The sequence below is a fragment of the Anas acuta genome, chromosome 2, assembly GCF_963932015.1.
Source record: "Anas acuta chromosome 2, bAnaAcu1.1, whole genome shotgun sequence".
In the NCBI taxonomy this organism is placed as follows: domain Eukaryota; kingdom Metazoa; phylum Chordata; class Aves; order Anseriformes; family Anatidae; genus Anas; species Anas acuta.
This window is the reverse complement of record NC_088980.1, coordinates 95,060,850-95,078,339: the sequence shown is the minus strand read 5'-3', so window position 1 is coordinate 95,078,339 and position 17,490 is coordinate 95,060,850. Positions and strand designations below refer to the sequence as shown.

Here is a 17,490-nt window from a genome sequence, read left to right as displayed (position 1 = left end):
TCATAAAGTTATCAATCTTTTCCCTATCCTTTAGATCTTAAAGGATTGTGTGGTTCCTTACCTACCTTTGTGTACATGTTGGCCTCTGTTCTTCCTGGTTTGCAGGCTAAGTGTTTGCCAAGTGTAGTCAAGTACTAGTGTGTATACATCTTTGCTTTTTCTGATACTGGGGAAATCTTATCCAATATTAAGTTCAAGGACTGTGAGTCAAAAAAGGCATATTTATATAAAATTATTTATATGTATACATATATATATGTGTGTGGAAATGAGTGGTTGTCTCTTTGAACATTAGCCTTCTGCCCTTTCTTATCACCACAAGGAATTTCAGAGTGAAATCATGCCAAACCAGTCAATACTTCTATAGTCTCTCTCTGCCCTGTGTTAGCCTAACTTCCTATATTAGACCAGCTTTCAAAGAAGAACTGGTGGCTTTTAAGATGAGACAGTAATGTTAAATGGCTGAACAAGTTCTTTAGACCCATTTAATAGTTCAAGGTGAACAAGTCCTAAACATAATGCACTAAGTAAACTGGAGTTTTTCACCTGCTAGAACAATCTGAAAGGTGTGCTGACTTATAAATAACAGGGATTTTGTGTCTGTTGATAATGGTGTCCTTTATGTGATGCTTTTAGTGTGAAATAGGCTGCAATGGCAGAAATACAGAAAGGCTGAGAAGTAAGCTGTTACTTAACAAACACGAGCAGAAAAATATGCACATCATATTTAGTGGAATTGTTGGACGTCTGATACATGATTGTCACCAAACCACATCACTGTTTTTTTCTGTTAGAAACTCCCTCTATCAACGGTTCTTATTGTAAAGGATTTACAATAGTAACTGAGTAGGTAGATATGTGTGTACATCTTCTTATGATAGTCTTAATCTATTCCTATTGTTGGTCAGTGATTTAAATATACTCAATGTACGTAGAGTCTCAACTTGTTTGTCAAGGATGTTTAACCTCTATAGTTAAAAATAAAGTATTTATTTTTTGGTACTTACAAAACAGTCCTGCTATTTGATTTTGAAGGCAGTAACAGAGAGGTCACAGAGAAACTTGAAGAAGCGTTAATGATTTGGATCAAACAGATCAGACAAGTTTTAGTGGAGAGTGAGCAAATGAGAAGAGAAACTGGTGACATTGGTCCATCTGCAGAGCTGGAATATTGGAAGTCAAGAATGTCATCATTTAACAGGTTAAAAATATATATATTTTTAAATTTAAATAATGTAAGCTCTGATTCTAAAGAAAGATTTAAACGTGTTTCCTTCTTCAAAGCCTTTTAGATGAGATCAAGAGTTCAAGAGTAAAGAAAATTATAAGTATTCTTCAGGCAGCAAGATCAAAGACATTAAAGCAGTGGAAAGAGCTGGTAATTACTATGTTTTATTAAAAGTTGTTTAAAATTAATACAGTACTATATTTGTTATATACATAAAAGTGAACACACAACTCTTAAGAACAGTTCAAGTGTTTATGCTGTCTTTATACTGTGGTTTGTCCTCCCTTTGTTGAAACGCCAATGATCCTGAAGTTAAATAGATAACTTGAAAGGAAGTCAGTGCTCCTGTAACATGTCTTTCTTAAAGATGGGTGGAATGGCTGTGCAGAAGTAAAGCAATGCAGCAATACAACATGTTTATGTCTCTCCAGCTGTGCCCTATGCAGCCAACGTTAGTGATGTCTGAAAGTTTATTATATTGCTTGTAGAAATATTGACAGCTGGCATAACCACTACTTCAAATAAGTGGATATCTGTTATCTAAACTTAGTCAGAATTGTGGACAAGCCAGAAAACAAGTTGTAAGCCATGTATATGCAATCTGACACCTGAAAACACTAGAATGCAAATCTTCTAACACTTACAGATATTATACCATTTTGAAAATAGACCAGGAAAATAGAGTCATCATGCTGAGTTTTTCATGTTGTGCTTAACATATTTGCATGCTTTTATTATAAATGGAATTTGGATGATAGCGTCTGTTCAGAGCCAGTACAAGTCAAGGAAAACAAACTAGATTCCTTTCTTCATACATGTAGCTTCCTCAGAACTGGAGAGTTCCTCTTGTCATAAATAGAAAGGTGTACAGGCATTAGCTGTGAACTCATTTGCCCTAACAAGTGCTTATTAAAAAAATATGTTTGAGATGGAAGCACCCTGGTATATTTCAAGGAGCATGTCAGTTCGTGTCAGTTCTGCAGAACTGGTAATTAAAAAAAGCAACCAGCACAACCAACAACAAAAACATTTGTATCATGCTAGAACCGTTCCAAACTTTTCTAGAATGTAAGTTGGATTATCAAAACCATGCTATCGTACTCCCATCAAGTTTTGGAATTATAGTCCTGTAGTAGCATGCACTATAAAAGTTCAGGAAGCTTTTCTGTAAATTTTAGCAGTATTAACTCTGTTCTTCTTATTTCCATTCAGGATGGTAATGTAACAATTGCTGCCAATGAAGCTAAAGACAATGTCAGATATTTATATACTTTGGATAAATTTTTTGGCCCACTTGCCATAGCTTCCCCTGTAAGTAGTACTTTGAATAAAACCACTTAACATGGAATTTAGAAAAGAAAGAAAAGGCTGTTTTCTGATGAAAGAAAGATATTCCTCCTTTCAGTATTTAACTACTATGCTTAATGATTAGTGGACAAGTTAACTCCTACAACATTAATGAATTAAGTTTACAAATTTTGAATAAGCTAGAGATAATACTACTTTTTGTGGGGGAGGTTGTTGTCATTTCAGGAGATAAATGAAGGGCATGGGAAAATAAGCAATAGTTCATGTTTTTCCAAGATCCTTTCAAACCTAATGTCACATTCAGTTGTCTCTGTGACATACACCTACCCATAACACTGCTGCTTACAAGTTTTTTATGTTTTATTCTCAAAGCTTGAATTCCGTTTGAATCCATTGTGCTATTTTCCACTGCTTTTATTCTGAAAATATGCACTGTTCTGCCATATTGGACTTAACTTTTAGATACCATGCCTTTTTATCCTCTTCTAGGTCAGTGACTGTCTTTTGTGATGCATTTGACTGATGAGCATTGACTTGCTGCATTTCTGCGAAACCTTTCTGGGGGATAGAGAACTCTACAGTTCAGTAGCCACAGTAAAATACAGATTATTGCTGCCTTTCCTCCCCTTTCCACATTTCATTTCTGATGTAGGCAAAATGAGCAAAAGGAAGCCAGCTTTCTTCTTCTTGTACTTCCTTTCGCAGCCCAACTTTTTTTTTTCTTTCTTTCTTTTTTTTTTTTTCTTGTACTAATATATGCCTTTTTTTTTCCTTAGGCAGCATATTTCTTTGAAAAGCAGACTATAATATTTTCACATCCTAGAAGCCATGGTCAAAAAGAGTGTGGCCTCTGCTTTTCCTCTGGAAAATGTGCTCTGGAAGAAGGCCTACTCATTTATTTGTAACCAATTCCCCACTTTTTTCTGTTGGACATAGTGTGTTAGGTCTCCGTGAGCAAATTGGATGGTCCAATTCATAATGATGTGTCTACAAGAACAAGGTGTTACAATCAAAAAAAAATTTGTCCACTGATAAACATATTCCCAGAGCTGTCACATTTTCCACTATGCTTTTAGGAAATTTGAATTATTGACTTCCTCATTTTTTCCTGTTGTAGGTAACAGTGATGGAACACGTACCCAGCTTAATGAATGCTGTCTGCATGATTTACTGTATGTCACCATACTACAACACATCAGAGCGCATGACATCTCTTCTTCTTAAAATCACTAATCAAATGATTAACACGTGCAAGACATATCTACGTGAAGGTGTTTCCAAAATCTGGGATCTGGACAGGTGACAGAATTTTAATAATTTCATCTTCTTTTGTTAACACTAGATGTAAAATCAGAGAAAAAAACAGCTATCATGAAGTGTTGGTTAGCTGGATTAACAGTGTTCACTGTAAACTGCCATATCTACCTCATTTGTAGGCATCATTTCCAGGAGAAACGGAGACATTTTGAGGAGAGGAAGGAGTTAGCTGCTCTATGGGTAATTGCAAAGAGCAATTGCTATGTACAACACAAGAGGAAACAGACGTGTTTGTATGAAGCTCAACAAATGGGTGGTGAATGCTGGCATCACAGATAAAAATAGTGTATTTAAAGGATGAGAAGTAGCTAGGATAGGCTAGAAAAACAAATGAGAACAGGTCAATTATTTTCATGCAGAAGAAATGGGGGAAACCACATGAAATCATAAAAATGAGGATGATGTCTCAAGGTATCATGCAAAGTAATGATTGGAACAGTCTCTTGAAAGAGTATAAATGAATCAAGATTATGGTTACTGAGGTGAGAAGGAAAAAGTGTTACAAACTTCATCGATAAATAGGTAGTCAAGATGTGTGTACTTCACAGAATCACAGAATCACAGAATTTCTAGGTTGGAAGAGACCTCAAGATCATCGAGTCCAACCTCTGACCTAACACTAACAGTCCCCACTAAACCATATCCCTAAGCTCTACATCTAAACGTCTTTTAAAGACTTCCAGGGATGGTGACTCCACCACCTCCCTGGGCATCCCGTTCCAGTGTCTAACAACCCTTTCAGTAAAGAAGTTCTTCCTAACATCTAACCTAAAACTCCCCTGGCACAACTTAAGCCCATTCCCCCTCGTCCTGTACTTAAGATACAGCCACGTCAAAGATGGTACAAAGGCTGGGAGATACAAGAGTAAATCAGACTGAAAACATTTGGATTCCTTCTGCATTTTGGTATAGGTAAAGGGAAGTTTTCAGAAATCACCTATGATCAATTAAGTACTGATTAGTATAGATCCTAAAGAATCAATATAAATGACAGTAGAATACAATTTTTATTTATTTTAGGAGATTTTTTTTTTTTTTTGAGAGAGAGACATTCTTCTCCTTTGCTCATCTATTTGGTGTTGCTATCACTCTAGCATTTTCTCTCACTCCCAGTTAGAGGTTTCAATGTATAAAGTTTGGTCATCCTTTTTAATTCCTGATGATATTTTGGAAGCTGAAAAACAAAACCAAAGTGGAGGAACATTCTTGGTTAAATGGCTTATGACTGATTTCCATGTCTCCCCCTACACCTTCTGTGTTGTAGTACCTCATGGTTAATGAATAACTGGGTGTAAGATAACTGCGTATAATTACCTGTGACCTTAGTAACAGAGTTCCTTCTTCAGAGTTCCATAGTAACAGAGTCCCTTCAGACTTCCTTCTTTATCTATTTAAAGTAACAAGAAATTTCCTTACGCTTTCTGTAGTCTGGGAAAAACAAACAAATAAACCAGTCTTGTTTCCTTAGGAAAACAAAACAAAACAAAACAACAACAAAAAAGTCCATCAGCTAGACATAGTTTACAAAAGATGGAGAAATAGCCAAACTGCAGGCACTCGGTAGCTAGCATTTGCCTGTTTTAAGTCATATCTGAGTTACACTTTGAAATTTTGGTTTGATGATAATAAAGCCTAAAATTAGTAATATCCAATACGGATAACAAAAAACAGAAACTTTTAATGTAATCCTCTTATTTTGAATGTTTTTCAGGTAATGTATAATTTTACGTTCTTATTTTGCAGTTACCTGTCTGACTGAAATGTTCTATTTTTATTAATGCTCTTTTGTAAAGCTCCTTAGGATGATTTTCTGTCTTTTGCACTTTTTTGTCCAGGCAAGAATTGCTAAAGAGGATACAACAATGCATTTCCCTCAAAGAACAGTATCAAACATCCTTTCAGAAAATTAGGGAGAATTTAAAGGAAAATCCAAGTGGCAGGCAATTTGATTTCAGGTAAAAACTCACTCTAATATTGAATCATATTCATATCTAAGATTTATAAATGAGATGTCATCATATCTATGGGCTACCTGAAAAGTTAAATGCTCAATTAAAATGTAATCTTTATTATAATCAAATCATGAGCTTGTGGAGTTTATTTTATTTTATCATTCAAGAAGTAAGCAGTAACAGGTTTTTGCAAGTTGCTTGTTTATTTAGCAGATATTCAAGGGAATTCAGGGAATTTATGCATGTGCTAAATTAATGTGTATGTTTGTGTGTGGTCTGAAATCCTAAAAAATATAAGTTAAAAGACTCCAGCTGAATTTAGTCAGCTTTGGGCTAGATTGTCAATCACAAGTGAGTTTACCTGTATTAGCACTTAAATCATGGAGCTTGTCTTAGCATATTATTCACATTTTGCTCTCTTTTCACATATATTAGTTTCAGGAATAACTCCTATGAAATGTGGAGAGGATTTTAGTTGACATATGTAAGAATTAAGCATTTTCTGTGTCGTATCCATTATCTTAAAATGGTTCTTACTTTGTAATTACTACAGCATAGATTTTTAATTGTGAAACTTGGTAGTAGTTCTGGTGGAATATATCTGGGTTAAATAGGAAAAAAATCTGATACAAATAGATATGTATAATAATACTTCTGCTTTTCATCATCAGTGAAAACTATATTTTTGGAAAATTTGATACGTTCTGTAAACGTTTGGAGAAAATTTCAGATATGAGCAATATTATGGAAAGCCTTTTAGAGCTTCAGCGTATAAAAATAGAAGGTATTGAAGAGATCAGTACTCACTACCAGAGCATTGCTACAAACACCAAATCAAAAAAGTATGATGTTCTGGATCACAGAAAACAGGAGGTACATTCACTCAGCACTTGTCTGATACTCACTTCATTAATCTTATGCTTTTCATTGGAGTTATGCAAAGAAGACTAAAATTTATAACAATGAGTATAGCACTTTCCTGCAGTAATAATACTTTCCTATGTTTTAATCCAATTAGAAATTTCTTGGGAGTATTTGTTTTTTTATTTCACACGCTTTTGTAAATTATTGATAAACTAGGTTTTATGTAATAGGTAGTGATACAAGCAGCATTTCCTAAACTTGTTTGCTTTGAGATGCATATATTTTGAACTTCAGACTGAGAACTAATTCAGGCAGATCAATGCATCAAGTCCAGTTTATCTACTTGCAAGAGTTACTCAGTGTTACTTAATGGAATAATGAAGGCAGTATCGACACTTAGATACTTAGATGACCATTTCAGAGTGAGAAGTGAATGATATCACCTCCAGCTCTGAACCACATGATGAAAAATAAAGTCACTTATAAAGTGCTTGAGACTCAAGTTCAGACGAATATCCTGGACTTGAGCTGCTTTTTTGGGATGTAGCATGCTTGCTTTACTGGATTGACAACCTCACAATGGAAATGCTAGAAATGTTGACTTACTCTCCTGCTTTCCTGAACTATTGCTTGCAGCTGTGCTTAAATCATATAAGTCCAGAGGACCTTTGGCTTTCTTCTGATAATAACCTTCCTTAGTCTGTAAAGTGCTCTAGAGAGCCTGTCTAATTTTTAGCTCTGGATGGGTTTCATACCTGAACAATGAGCTTAGCGCTCTCCTGTGGCAGTGCTAGGAGTAGCTGGGTGAGTGTACTATGTTCCCTCTGATTAGCTTATTAGATTTCCTCTGTCTGTCCTTGTTCCTCTGCAGTACTTTGTTTCATAAAGATGAATCTGTAATCAAATAGCCTAATAATTCTTATTTTTTGTTTGCTTTGCTTAAAATGTAACTGCCTTCATTACTGGTGTTGTCCCTGTCCTCTTTAATTCAGTACTGAACACATGAACTGGGCAGATAAAGCAAATTCCACAGAAACTTCAGGGAAATAATTTTGCACGAAATGAAAGTAACAGTTTTTTTTTTTTTTTTTTTTTTCTTTTTTTCTTTTATAATTTCCTAGTTTGAAAAAGACTACCTTGAATTTAAGAACCAAATTGCAACGTTGTATGAGTCCATACAAGAATTTGTGGATTCCTGCTTTGAGAAGACTGTAACTGTAAGTAACTTCACAAATGCAACCTCCTGTTCTGGTGTTCAGAAAGGCTGAGTACCCACAACTCCCTCTGTACTCCTTCATTACTGGCACTGTTCTGCGCTGTGCCAGTGGCTGTCTGAGATAAGGCAGGAGGACATGGAGAATACAGGTATTCTAAAAGTAGCTTGCAGAAGTACAGGAAGTTAACGTTCATTGTTACTTAGTGCCAGTTGCATCTTTCCTTACCAACTTTATAACCCTATTTATTTTTAAGGTTTATTTTCTTTCCTCATCCTAGTGCTCCCTATCCATCTCCCATCATGCTATTGATACAGTAGGATAGTCCTCCTTCACTCACTGTGTCTTGAACCGTCTTATTTCCATGGTTCAGTTTTCTTTCACTATCTTTGGACTGACTTGCAGTTTCTCTCTTACTCTGCTCTCTCTCTTTCACTGTTTCCTCTCATGTGCCCTGTACATTCACTTGCAGTCCATGAGTAATGTTCACTACTTTGGCGCTTCCCTATCTTTCCTCTTGAAAGTTATGTATCTTTTTTTTTTTTTCTTTTAACAAAAAATAAATAATAAAAAAATAAAGCTATTGTAGGGACATACATACAACATCCTTTTCTTGAGCCCAGTGAAGGGAAACAACTCATGCGTTTGACAGAAGTTCCAAGCCATGGTGTAGGATTGTTGCAGATAATTAAAAAGTACATGCAGTCTGAGGAGAGAGTTCAGCAGTTCTTATACTGCAGCCCAGTGTCCTATTACTGGTAAAATCAAAGTGGTGAAGCCAAGCTAAGGATCCTTTGTCATCATATATTAATGCAGAAGTGAAAAAGAGGTTGAAAGTGCAGCGGGGAAACTTCAGTTCATTGTCTTATCCACTGTAAGAATTCAGCCTGGAAGGGCTTCCGTGGGTTGCCTGTATTATATATTTGAATACATATTGCTAGTCAGAACAGGTGAGTTTGATGCAGAGCTGATAGCTTCCATTTCTTAAACTCTTAGTTGTTTCCCTGCCACAGGACAGTACAGATTCATGGACTCATTACCTTGTTTCTTTTACATGGAAAAGAACAGCATCTACGTGATACCTGAAAAACAAAAAAGCAAAAGCAAAATAATGGAAAGATATCTTTAACCATCTATTATAAAAACTAAATCCAAATAATTTTTTGGTGTGTATCTAAATTATAGGATGAACTAGAGGGGAAATGGAGAATGATAATTTTAAAGAAAAGCAATTAAATTTTATTAACATGAAAGTAAAAAAAAGCTATACTCAGTGTTTAAATTTTATTGATGAAGCATATTTAAAGATGCTTCCTGTTGCACTTCTAAATTATTTCTGTCAGACAGGCAGGAGTAATGTAATAGTTTCTGCCATCTGTTACCTTAATTTCAGTTCTGTTCATTAGTTCAGACCCTGCTCATGAAATGAGATGTAAATGAAGGAGGAGGAAAAATGTAGATGTTCAACCACAACTGTTTGCAGAAAAATAAAGAGTGAGGATTTGAGAGTCAGAAAAAAAAATTAAATGTTCCAAAATGGTCTGTGGTGATGGCAGTTTCTTGTTTAAGAGTATAGTAAGTATATTCCATATGGGACAAAATACAACAGTTAAGTTCCCTGACTTGTCTGGATGGCTTTTTCAGTGCTTCTTAGAAAATAACTTACAACCTTATGTAACTTATAGATAAATAAATATCAGAGTTTGTGAACAATGACTTTCTGAACTATTAACATCTGCAGTAAATATTTCATTCTCCTTTTTAGACTGAACAGATGCTGGGACTTCTGATGAAGCTTGAACAAATAGGAGATAATCAAATCGATCTTAGTGAGAAGTACACCATTGTCCTTCAGCAATACAGCCGAGACTTAGACTTTGTTCAAAACCTCTACCAGAAGCAAAAAGAAAACCCACCTATACCACGGAACATACCACCAGTAAGAATGAAATAAATGAGAAAGAAAAGGGACTTTTCTTCTTTACTTTTTACGTTAATGGAAATATAACTTCATATCTTCTGTGTTTTAGGTAGCAGGGAAGATTATGTGGGCTCAGCAGCTGTACAGAAAAATTGACCATCCAATGAGATTCTTTAAAAAGAAAACCACACTTTTGAAGGTTGTAAATTATCAGAGGGTGATTTATGCTAAGTTCTAACACAAGTTATTAACAGACATGATTTATTTGTATACTCCTAAGTTCACTTTTCTAACAAATTTTATTCAGGCTCATCCAGCAAGATAGTTTTTAGTGTTTTCTCCAGGATTTGAATTTATTTTTGCAGTGTTATTCTGTGACTCAAGACAGTTGCTTCCCTTGAGATGTGTAGCTGATGACTTGGGTGATTTTTTTTTGTTCCTTTTGGGACTCGGTTCCTATTACTCCTGAGCACAGCACCGTTGGCCATGGAGCTGTGCTTACAGCCTTCTGCCTGCTGTGCTCTGTCATGACTGCAATATTCAACTTCAAATACTTCATGAAAGAATACTCGTTTTATAGCTTCCTCAACAGCAAATCAGTCCTTGCATAGGTCATACTGTAGACTTTATTTTATAGGCAAAAATCAGGAAAGCAAAGTTGTTTAGAGCAGTTAAATACTTTAAAATAATTGAATTCTTAAATAGATTTTGATATTTTGTGTCTTACATCATCTCTTAAGTAGCGTAGCTTAAAGATCTGTATTTGTTTTGTTTGCCTAATGGTGGTGAGGAAAAGCCTAATGAAGGACATTTTTACTGTGTTAGGCTCATCAAGCTGATTAAGTGGCGTTTGCTTATTTATTTATTTATGTTTCCAGACACTGGAAATGAAAAAGGTTGTTAAAAGCTACAATAAAATGGCTGCGGTTCTTCTGGAATTTGAGATTATTTATCACAGAGCCTGGTGCAGGTTTGCTGACCAGGCTAGAAATGCTCTGTATGCTTCCTTACTAGCCAGGCACCAAGAAACCAAGGTAAATATAATTTATTCTTCTGTATTGCTGTTACATTGTTTAGTATTACCTATGCTGCTTTAATTGCATCCTCTATAGAGAAGCACAGCATTACAAAAATCTTCATGAGGTTAGAAAATGAACTGCTGTAACTGATGTGACTGTATTCTTTTTCCTTTTTGTGTATGTTACGATGCAAACTGGATCACGTCTCTTCTTTGTAAGACTCCTGCCTCATTCAGGACATATACAAGGCAGTGCCCAGCAAATGTGTATCTGTTATAGACTTCTCTATGTCTTTTTACATATTGTTTCATGCATTCCTTTCTGTGTTAACCAAAATTTTAGTCAAGGAAGGAATTTTTAATTAGGTCACGGTCTTTTCTCTAGTGGTTGACATCTGTATTGACTATATTGCGGTAATTAATTTGCTTTCAAAACTGCTGGCTGAGACAGAATGCCTTACCATTCTTACTTTACAGATGACTTTCTCTGCTCTGGTGCAGAGAAATTACAGTTAAAACGGGCATTTTCTTTGAATTAATGATTCCATAAAGGACAACTTGAACCTAATTGTCAGGTTTATTTAGCATTTTATGCCCTAAGAAATGTACAGAGACTAACCTTTACAACATTTCTCCCTGGTCTATAGTTGGAGAAAATGGCATCTCATGCAAATGAGCTTGCACAGAGACAGGTACAGGACTAGAATTAGACTTGATAAGTCACAGCAGTCAAGTGGATAGGGCACAGTGAGGAAGTCACAGGTAATTGAAATCAGTGTAAGCTAACGTCTGATCAATACTCTGGAAAATCCAGATATTTGTACAGGAGCCTGAAGATCTGTGTAGAAATCAAAACATGGGTATATATTTTAAAAATCTTGGCTTGTCCTCTACATCTTGTGTCATATCTTCCAGATGTATCACAATGCACATAACCACCAAACTACTGCCTTGTTTTCTTTTCCCCCTCCCTGTACACTTCATGAAGGAATTACTTGTAAACTTGGATCCAGTGGTCCTGGAAGTACTTTATGAAACAAAGTACCTGAGAAAAATGGATTTTGAAGTTCCAGATGTTGTCCTTGGCTTGTGTGCAGATGAGGAACAGATTAAAAGACATCACATGGAGTGAGTGAACACTTTATGGATTTGATTCTCATCTGCAAATGGGAATCCGTAGCTTTGAGTTTCTGTTGTATGTGCTTTTGATTTGTTGTAATTTTTCTCTTTGATGGAGTTTAATTGAAATGTAATTGTTTTCCCCTGCCATTCCATAGTAATATTGTTAACATGCAGTTGTTTCTATCTCCACGAATATCTCATTACTAGACAATGTCTCCATGCTTTTCTTTTGTTGCTACAACAACTGTTCCATAAGTGGAGTTTCTAGGTACTGCTGAGGCATCTCTGTCCTCTCACATAGGGATTGCATTTCAAAATATTGCAGTTAGCATTAGAAGTGTTTTTTTTTCTGTTACAAAACTAAGTTCTGGCTTCTAATTCTTGTTTGTGGAGCTCCATTATGTAGCTCTGTTTTCATGTAACTGTATTGGTAAGTCTTGAATCAGAATTTGGCATCTTATGGATTTGGTGTCCCAAATGTTTTGAATCTAGCTTTTCTTATAAACAGTCTTATTTCATACCTTCCCTCATGAGACAGGAAGAAGGGAACAAAAATGCTGTGTTTTAAGTTTCCTGGTTTTTGACTGTAATTCATTTTCCTTGGAAGAAAGTTGCTCTAAATTGGTAACAGCTACCTTTCTGGAAGTACTTATTTCTCCAGCATGGTTCTAGTGTTACCGGGAAGAAAGAGACCTATTCTGAGCTAGGAAGAGCTGTGGGAAGACTTCTTATTTTTTTAACACAGGGTCAGAACTTGCAATCATTATTAAAAGAAAATGTGACCAAACTTGTGTATGTTTCAAATATCTGAAATAAGCACACTCTAAACATGATCATGTCTTGCAGACTTCAGAATCTCTTGATCAATTACAAAGAGTGTCTGAATGGAATCCCTGCTGTGCTGAAACCATTGATGAAGCCATTCATAGGACAAGTTGAGGATGCCCTTGCACCAGGCATAATGGAGCTGTCATGGACTTCTTCAAACATCAATAAGTGTATGTAGTCAAAGAAGAAGTGGTGAATTGTTAATGGTGTTGTTTGGTAGTACTTGCCTGCTATTTCCTTGTCAGATTTAGAAACAGCATTCCATCTATACAAGGGAAAAAAATTCCAGGTTCCTCCCGATGGACTAAGTCAGACATGAGTGAAGTGGAAACAGTGTGTTTATGTCCTGCTCTAAACTGTGGTGATCAAGCCAGGGCTGCTCAACACCTATCTTTGAACAGCCTTTGTTAGGTCATTTGTTTTGCCAGATGTATCTTTTTTTTCCCCACACTGGTCATACTCCTTTACCCCTTTTATGTCCTGCCACATAAACAACCCACCTTTACTCTTGTACTAATGGGTCCTGATTTTGGTACCTGTTTTGGTATTTATGTTATGCTTGCCTTAGTAATTCATACCTAGCAATTTTGTTAAACGATTACCCCCATTTTGTTGTATACAAAGGTTATTCAATTCTGCTTTCTGCCATTTTGACATCTTGCTAATGTAGTTACCATTAGGGTTGGCCAACTGCGTACATGCTATGCTGTCATTTTTTTCTGTTATGTCATGCAGTTTGTTACCTTTCTGTCTAGTTAATGTAGCCACAGTTTGGGGTAGGCATTTGTCTGCACACCTCGATAGCATGAACCTTCTTTTCTCCTGTGTGTTTCTTAGAAATGTGTTTAGAAATGTAGAGATATTAATAGGTTCCCCAGCAACAAAGTAGCTCTGCATACATTATTTTCATCTTACCTTTAAATGTTAGAAGTGACAGAGATGATGTACACAGAAAATATCTTCTGTGTAGATATACCGAGTGTTGTAAGAGCTGTTGACATAGTTACTGAAACGGTCACCAGATGGTACTGCTGACATAAGGGAGTAGGAAATTCTGGCTTGGGAAAATGATAATGCTTCATTATCCCTTTGGTGGCAGCCCATACTGAAGTGGAAGCAAAATCACTGAAGAATTACAGTTTTTTGAGGTTTTCTCTTATTCTTAAGAATGAGGCTTTCTGTCTGCTCACTCATCGACAGTGATTTTTCATGTAAAAGGATTGGTTTTGCCTCCCCAGCCACCCCCTGCCTCGTTCTTTTATCAAATGTAAGTCTCTCAATTGAGGTATTACAAATGCAGTTGCTGTGAGTACAGTGAAGTCACTAAGTTGGTTGATTTACATCTGTGTAACTGAGTAAATGGTTTGTCATGGTTGACTGCTATCCATACTGCTGTATTGATGGGAGAGCCTGTATAGCCTTGACTTTTTAGCTTTCTTGCAAATTTTAATGAATAATGTTGCATCATATTAGGTCTTGTGTTACGGTTCTGTTTTTTAATTACAGGCCTTTTCATTTATTGAGCTTAAGCTGTCACATCACACTGTTGAAGTTATCATGCATTTTTCCTTCTTTTTCCCCTATCAGTATCCCTCTGATCTGTTTCCAAGTAAGAGTCCACATAATGAACAAATTAAGAGCTCTTCTCACACCTACACTTTTTTTTTTTTTTGTGTGTGTGTGTGTGTGTTTTTTCTTTTTCTTTTTTCTCTGTAAGTAATTGTAACCTGGCTAGTGCTAGAATGTGAGACGAGAGCAAATGTGGTGCTGTAACTTATGCTGAACATCTTAAAAGAGACATGACTAAATTCAAGGTTGAAAATACTAAGAGATATGCAGTATTTGGAGATTTCTGTCCAAATTCTATTTTTTTCTAAGAAAACTTTTAAAATCCTCAATTATGCATTTTTTTTCTACACAGCCAGTAAGAAACAACCTTATTCCTATCAAATACAGCATAAAATCAACTGCTATAATCATGTCATTGAAATGGACATACATAAAACCCTTGGCAAGACTTCTGTGTTGCCATTCTGTGAGAAAACAGTGGCTCATGCTTGTAAATCAGTTCTCAGTTGAGTCAGACAACAGAGGCAGACTGTTGTTAGGTTTTCACTTTTTTTCTTCAAAACAAAAAGCAGCAAAGGTAAACAGGGACAGTTGCACTCATGGGTTTGTGCAGCTGTTCATTTGTGACTGTGCCATGTGGCCTTGGTACACAGGGCTCTGACCAGTGTCTGAGGCAGGGCTGGCCATCTTATAGCCCTTTACTTGCCCTTTACTAGCCTTGGTCTTTGTCTGACCAGAACATAAAAAACAATGGCAAGGTTTTCTTTTGTTTGTGTTATATCTTTGTCTTTTTTTTTTTCTTCTTGATTTACGTAGTTTAGTAACACATCATACAGAAGATCATTACAATATTATTTACTCTGTACACTATGTTAAGATAGCATCTGCTATGTTAGTATCTGAATAGCTATAATTCAGGTTTTACTGGGTCTTGGGTTAGCATTTGCTCTGGTGGAAACTGGCTTTTTATGACAAGGTAATGTTTACACAGCAGGAATATCTGGGCTCTTTCCTGCAGCTGCATCTGGAGTGCAATCTCCCTGAGAAAGGAATGCTTTCTTTTAGAGTATATATATCGTATCTTTTTGTGGATATGCAAAGTCCAACATGTCCGGAATGTATGTTGGACACTTACAAAATAACTCTGACCTGCCACAGTTGTGCTGAACTCACATTTGGTTAACGTCTTGAGTGCCTAGTTCCACCTAATATGTTGAAGCATGGGAGCCTGAATTTGTAAGTTGATTGCAATAGGCTTTCACTCTCTACCTGTGTAGGAGAAACAAAATATTTTTGGACCATTGTATCCTTTCTTTTTTTCACTGTGTTTCATTAACCATTTTTATTACAATGTTCCTTAATACACAGAAGAAGAGGTATTTTGAAGGTTATTCTGCTATTTATTTTAAAACGGTTTAATTTAAAGACTCCAAAGTACAGCAAGCCCATCATGTTTTGGTTTCAGGCCTTAATTCTATTTCAGGCCTTAATTCTATATTTTATTGTCATTAAATCCTCATTTTAATGCAGTACTTCGGGGGGTGGGAGAGGAGATTTAAAAGGTCTGTATTTTGTATGATTTATTTTCACTTTATTTTCTTTTCTTAGTTATTGAGCATGTTTATAGTACCATGAGGGAATTGGACTTTATAGTCAAAGAAGCTGCTGATACCCTGGAATGCAGAATTGAAAGAGTTCTGGAGGACATGTCAAACACTGCTCTGATAATTTTGCCAGAAGATGAACCTATGGATGTGCTTGCATTTCTGGAACAGACAGAAAATCTTGCAATCTCTACTGCTCACAAACTGTCTCAGTAGGTTTACTGCATAGATTTGAAGACCTGATTTGGGAGGGATTATTTATATATTACTTTTTTATTCATAGAGAATATATTTTTAAAAATTTATTCTTACTGTTACTGACTTACTAGTCTGAAGCAAAATGATAGTCCTAGGATGCAGGGGAGAAATTTCCAGGTAACTTGAATACAGCAGATGTAAAATTGCATCTATAGTGTTTAGCATTTCATGTTTTAGTTCTTAAGGCATTCTAATCAATAGCAAGAAAAACTGAGATAGTTAAGAGTTGAAGTGTCATCCCTGTGCTAATTGCTTGATTCTTAATGCTTGCTAGCTAATGTAAGACCTCCCCATTCTCACAGGGCTGAAATTTTTTTAGCTTACGATCATTTTCCAGGATACAGCAAGTTAGTTCCATTCTTCTCCAAAAACATGAGAATAAATACACTCACCTTGTATTTGTTTTGGTTTTATTTTTGCTAACTCTGATTTTAGAATCAGAAAAGTTATCAAAAACATAACTAACATTATTTTATTGAATCATCTTGTTATGCCTGCTTTTTTGTTCCTTCTCTCTCTCTCTCTCTCTCTCTTTTTTTTTTTTTAAAGTATAACAGGAAAATATTTTTCTTATTTTTCTTTAATGATTTTGAAGTCCAGTTGAATCAGATGTAATAGAGTCTGACAAATGGTTTTCTGGATAATCCGCGTATCTCAATTCTCTGCATGACCAAGCAGTAGGAACAAGCTGAAAAGTATAAGGGCATTTTCCTGCATATGTGTCTCTTCAGAATGCAGTGGAACTGGGTGTGTGCACCTGGAAATATGCAAAGAGTATTCATTATGTTTGATTCCCTGTGAGTGACTATAAGGTTGTGTTTTTTTGTTTTGTTTTCTTTTTTTTTTAGGCAGAGTCAGCAAGTGGAATGCTGTGCATATGAATTGTTAGATAATCTTAAGCACAGGCTGAAAGCAGATGAAAGAAAGACTCTGGAGGTAAGACCAGTACAAAAAGTAAACTCCGGTATAAAAAGCAACCTATTCTAACATACTCAGATACTTGATATTACATTTATATATTTGGCAATATGGTTATTTTCCTAAAAAAATCCCTTTAATTCTTCAGGATTCATATACCTGTATGCATCTTGACACGAAACAGAAAACACGCTGCCAAGAATGCCTATCTTGTTGTTACTATAATCTCATGGGACAGCTTTGTCAGAAGAATACTGACTCTTTAGTCAGATGTGAGTCTTTTGTTTTCATATATCTTTAGCTTTTTAATATTTTCTTTTTTTTTTTTTTTCCAAGCTTATTGTGGCAAAAAATATAACCTCACTTAAG

The 17,490-nt window shown here is 35.7% G+C and overlaps 1 protein-coding gene across 1 annotated transcript in view; it reads left to right on the top strand.

Moving 5' to 3' along the window:
- The window catches only part of LOC137850821 (dynein axonemal heavy chain 5-like), a 147,919-nt gene that overhangs the window by 12,168 nt on the left and 118,261 nt on the right, over positions 1-17,490 (top strand). Inside the window, exons 9-23 of the mRNA XM_068671256.1 lie at positions 1,036-1,201; positions 1,285-1,378; positions 2,441-2,539; positions 3,654-3,835; positions 5,689-5,808; positions 6,477-6,678; positions 7,791-7,886; positions 9,649-9,822; positions 9,914-10,003; positions 10,683-10,838; positions 11,811-11,950; positions 12,791-12,942; positions 15,950-16,157; positions 17,052-17,139; positions 17,270-17,393. Of these exons, the coding sequence (XP_068527357.1) occupies positions 1,036-1,201; positions 1,285-1,378; positions 2,441-2,539; positions 3,654-3,835; positions 5,689-5,808; positions 6,477-6,678; positions 7,791-7,886; positions 9,649-9,822; positions 9,914-10,003; positions 10,683-10,838; positions 11,811-11,950; positions 12,791-12,942; positions 15,950-16,157; positions 17,052-17,139; positions 17,270-17,393 (2,091 nt within the window). The remainder of the gene's footprint in view (positions 1-1,035; positions 1,202-1,284; positions 1,379-2,440; positions 2,540-3,653; positions 3,836-5,688; positions 5,809-6,476; positions 6,679-7,790; positions 7,887-9,648; positions 9,823-9,913; positions 10,004-10,682; positions 10,839-11,810; positions 11,951-12,790; positions 12,943-15,949; positions 16,158-17,051; positions 17,140-17,269; positions 17,394-17,490) is intronic.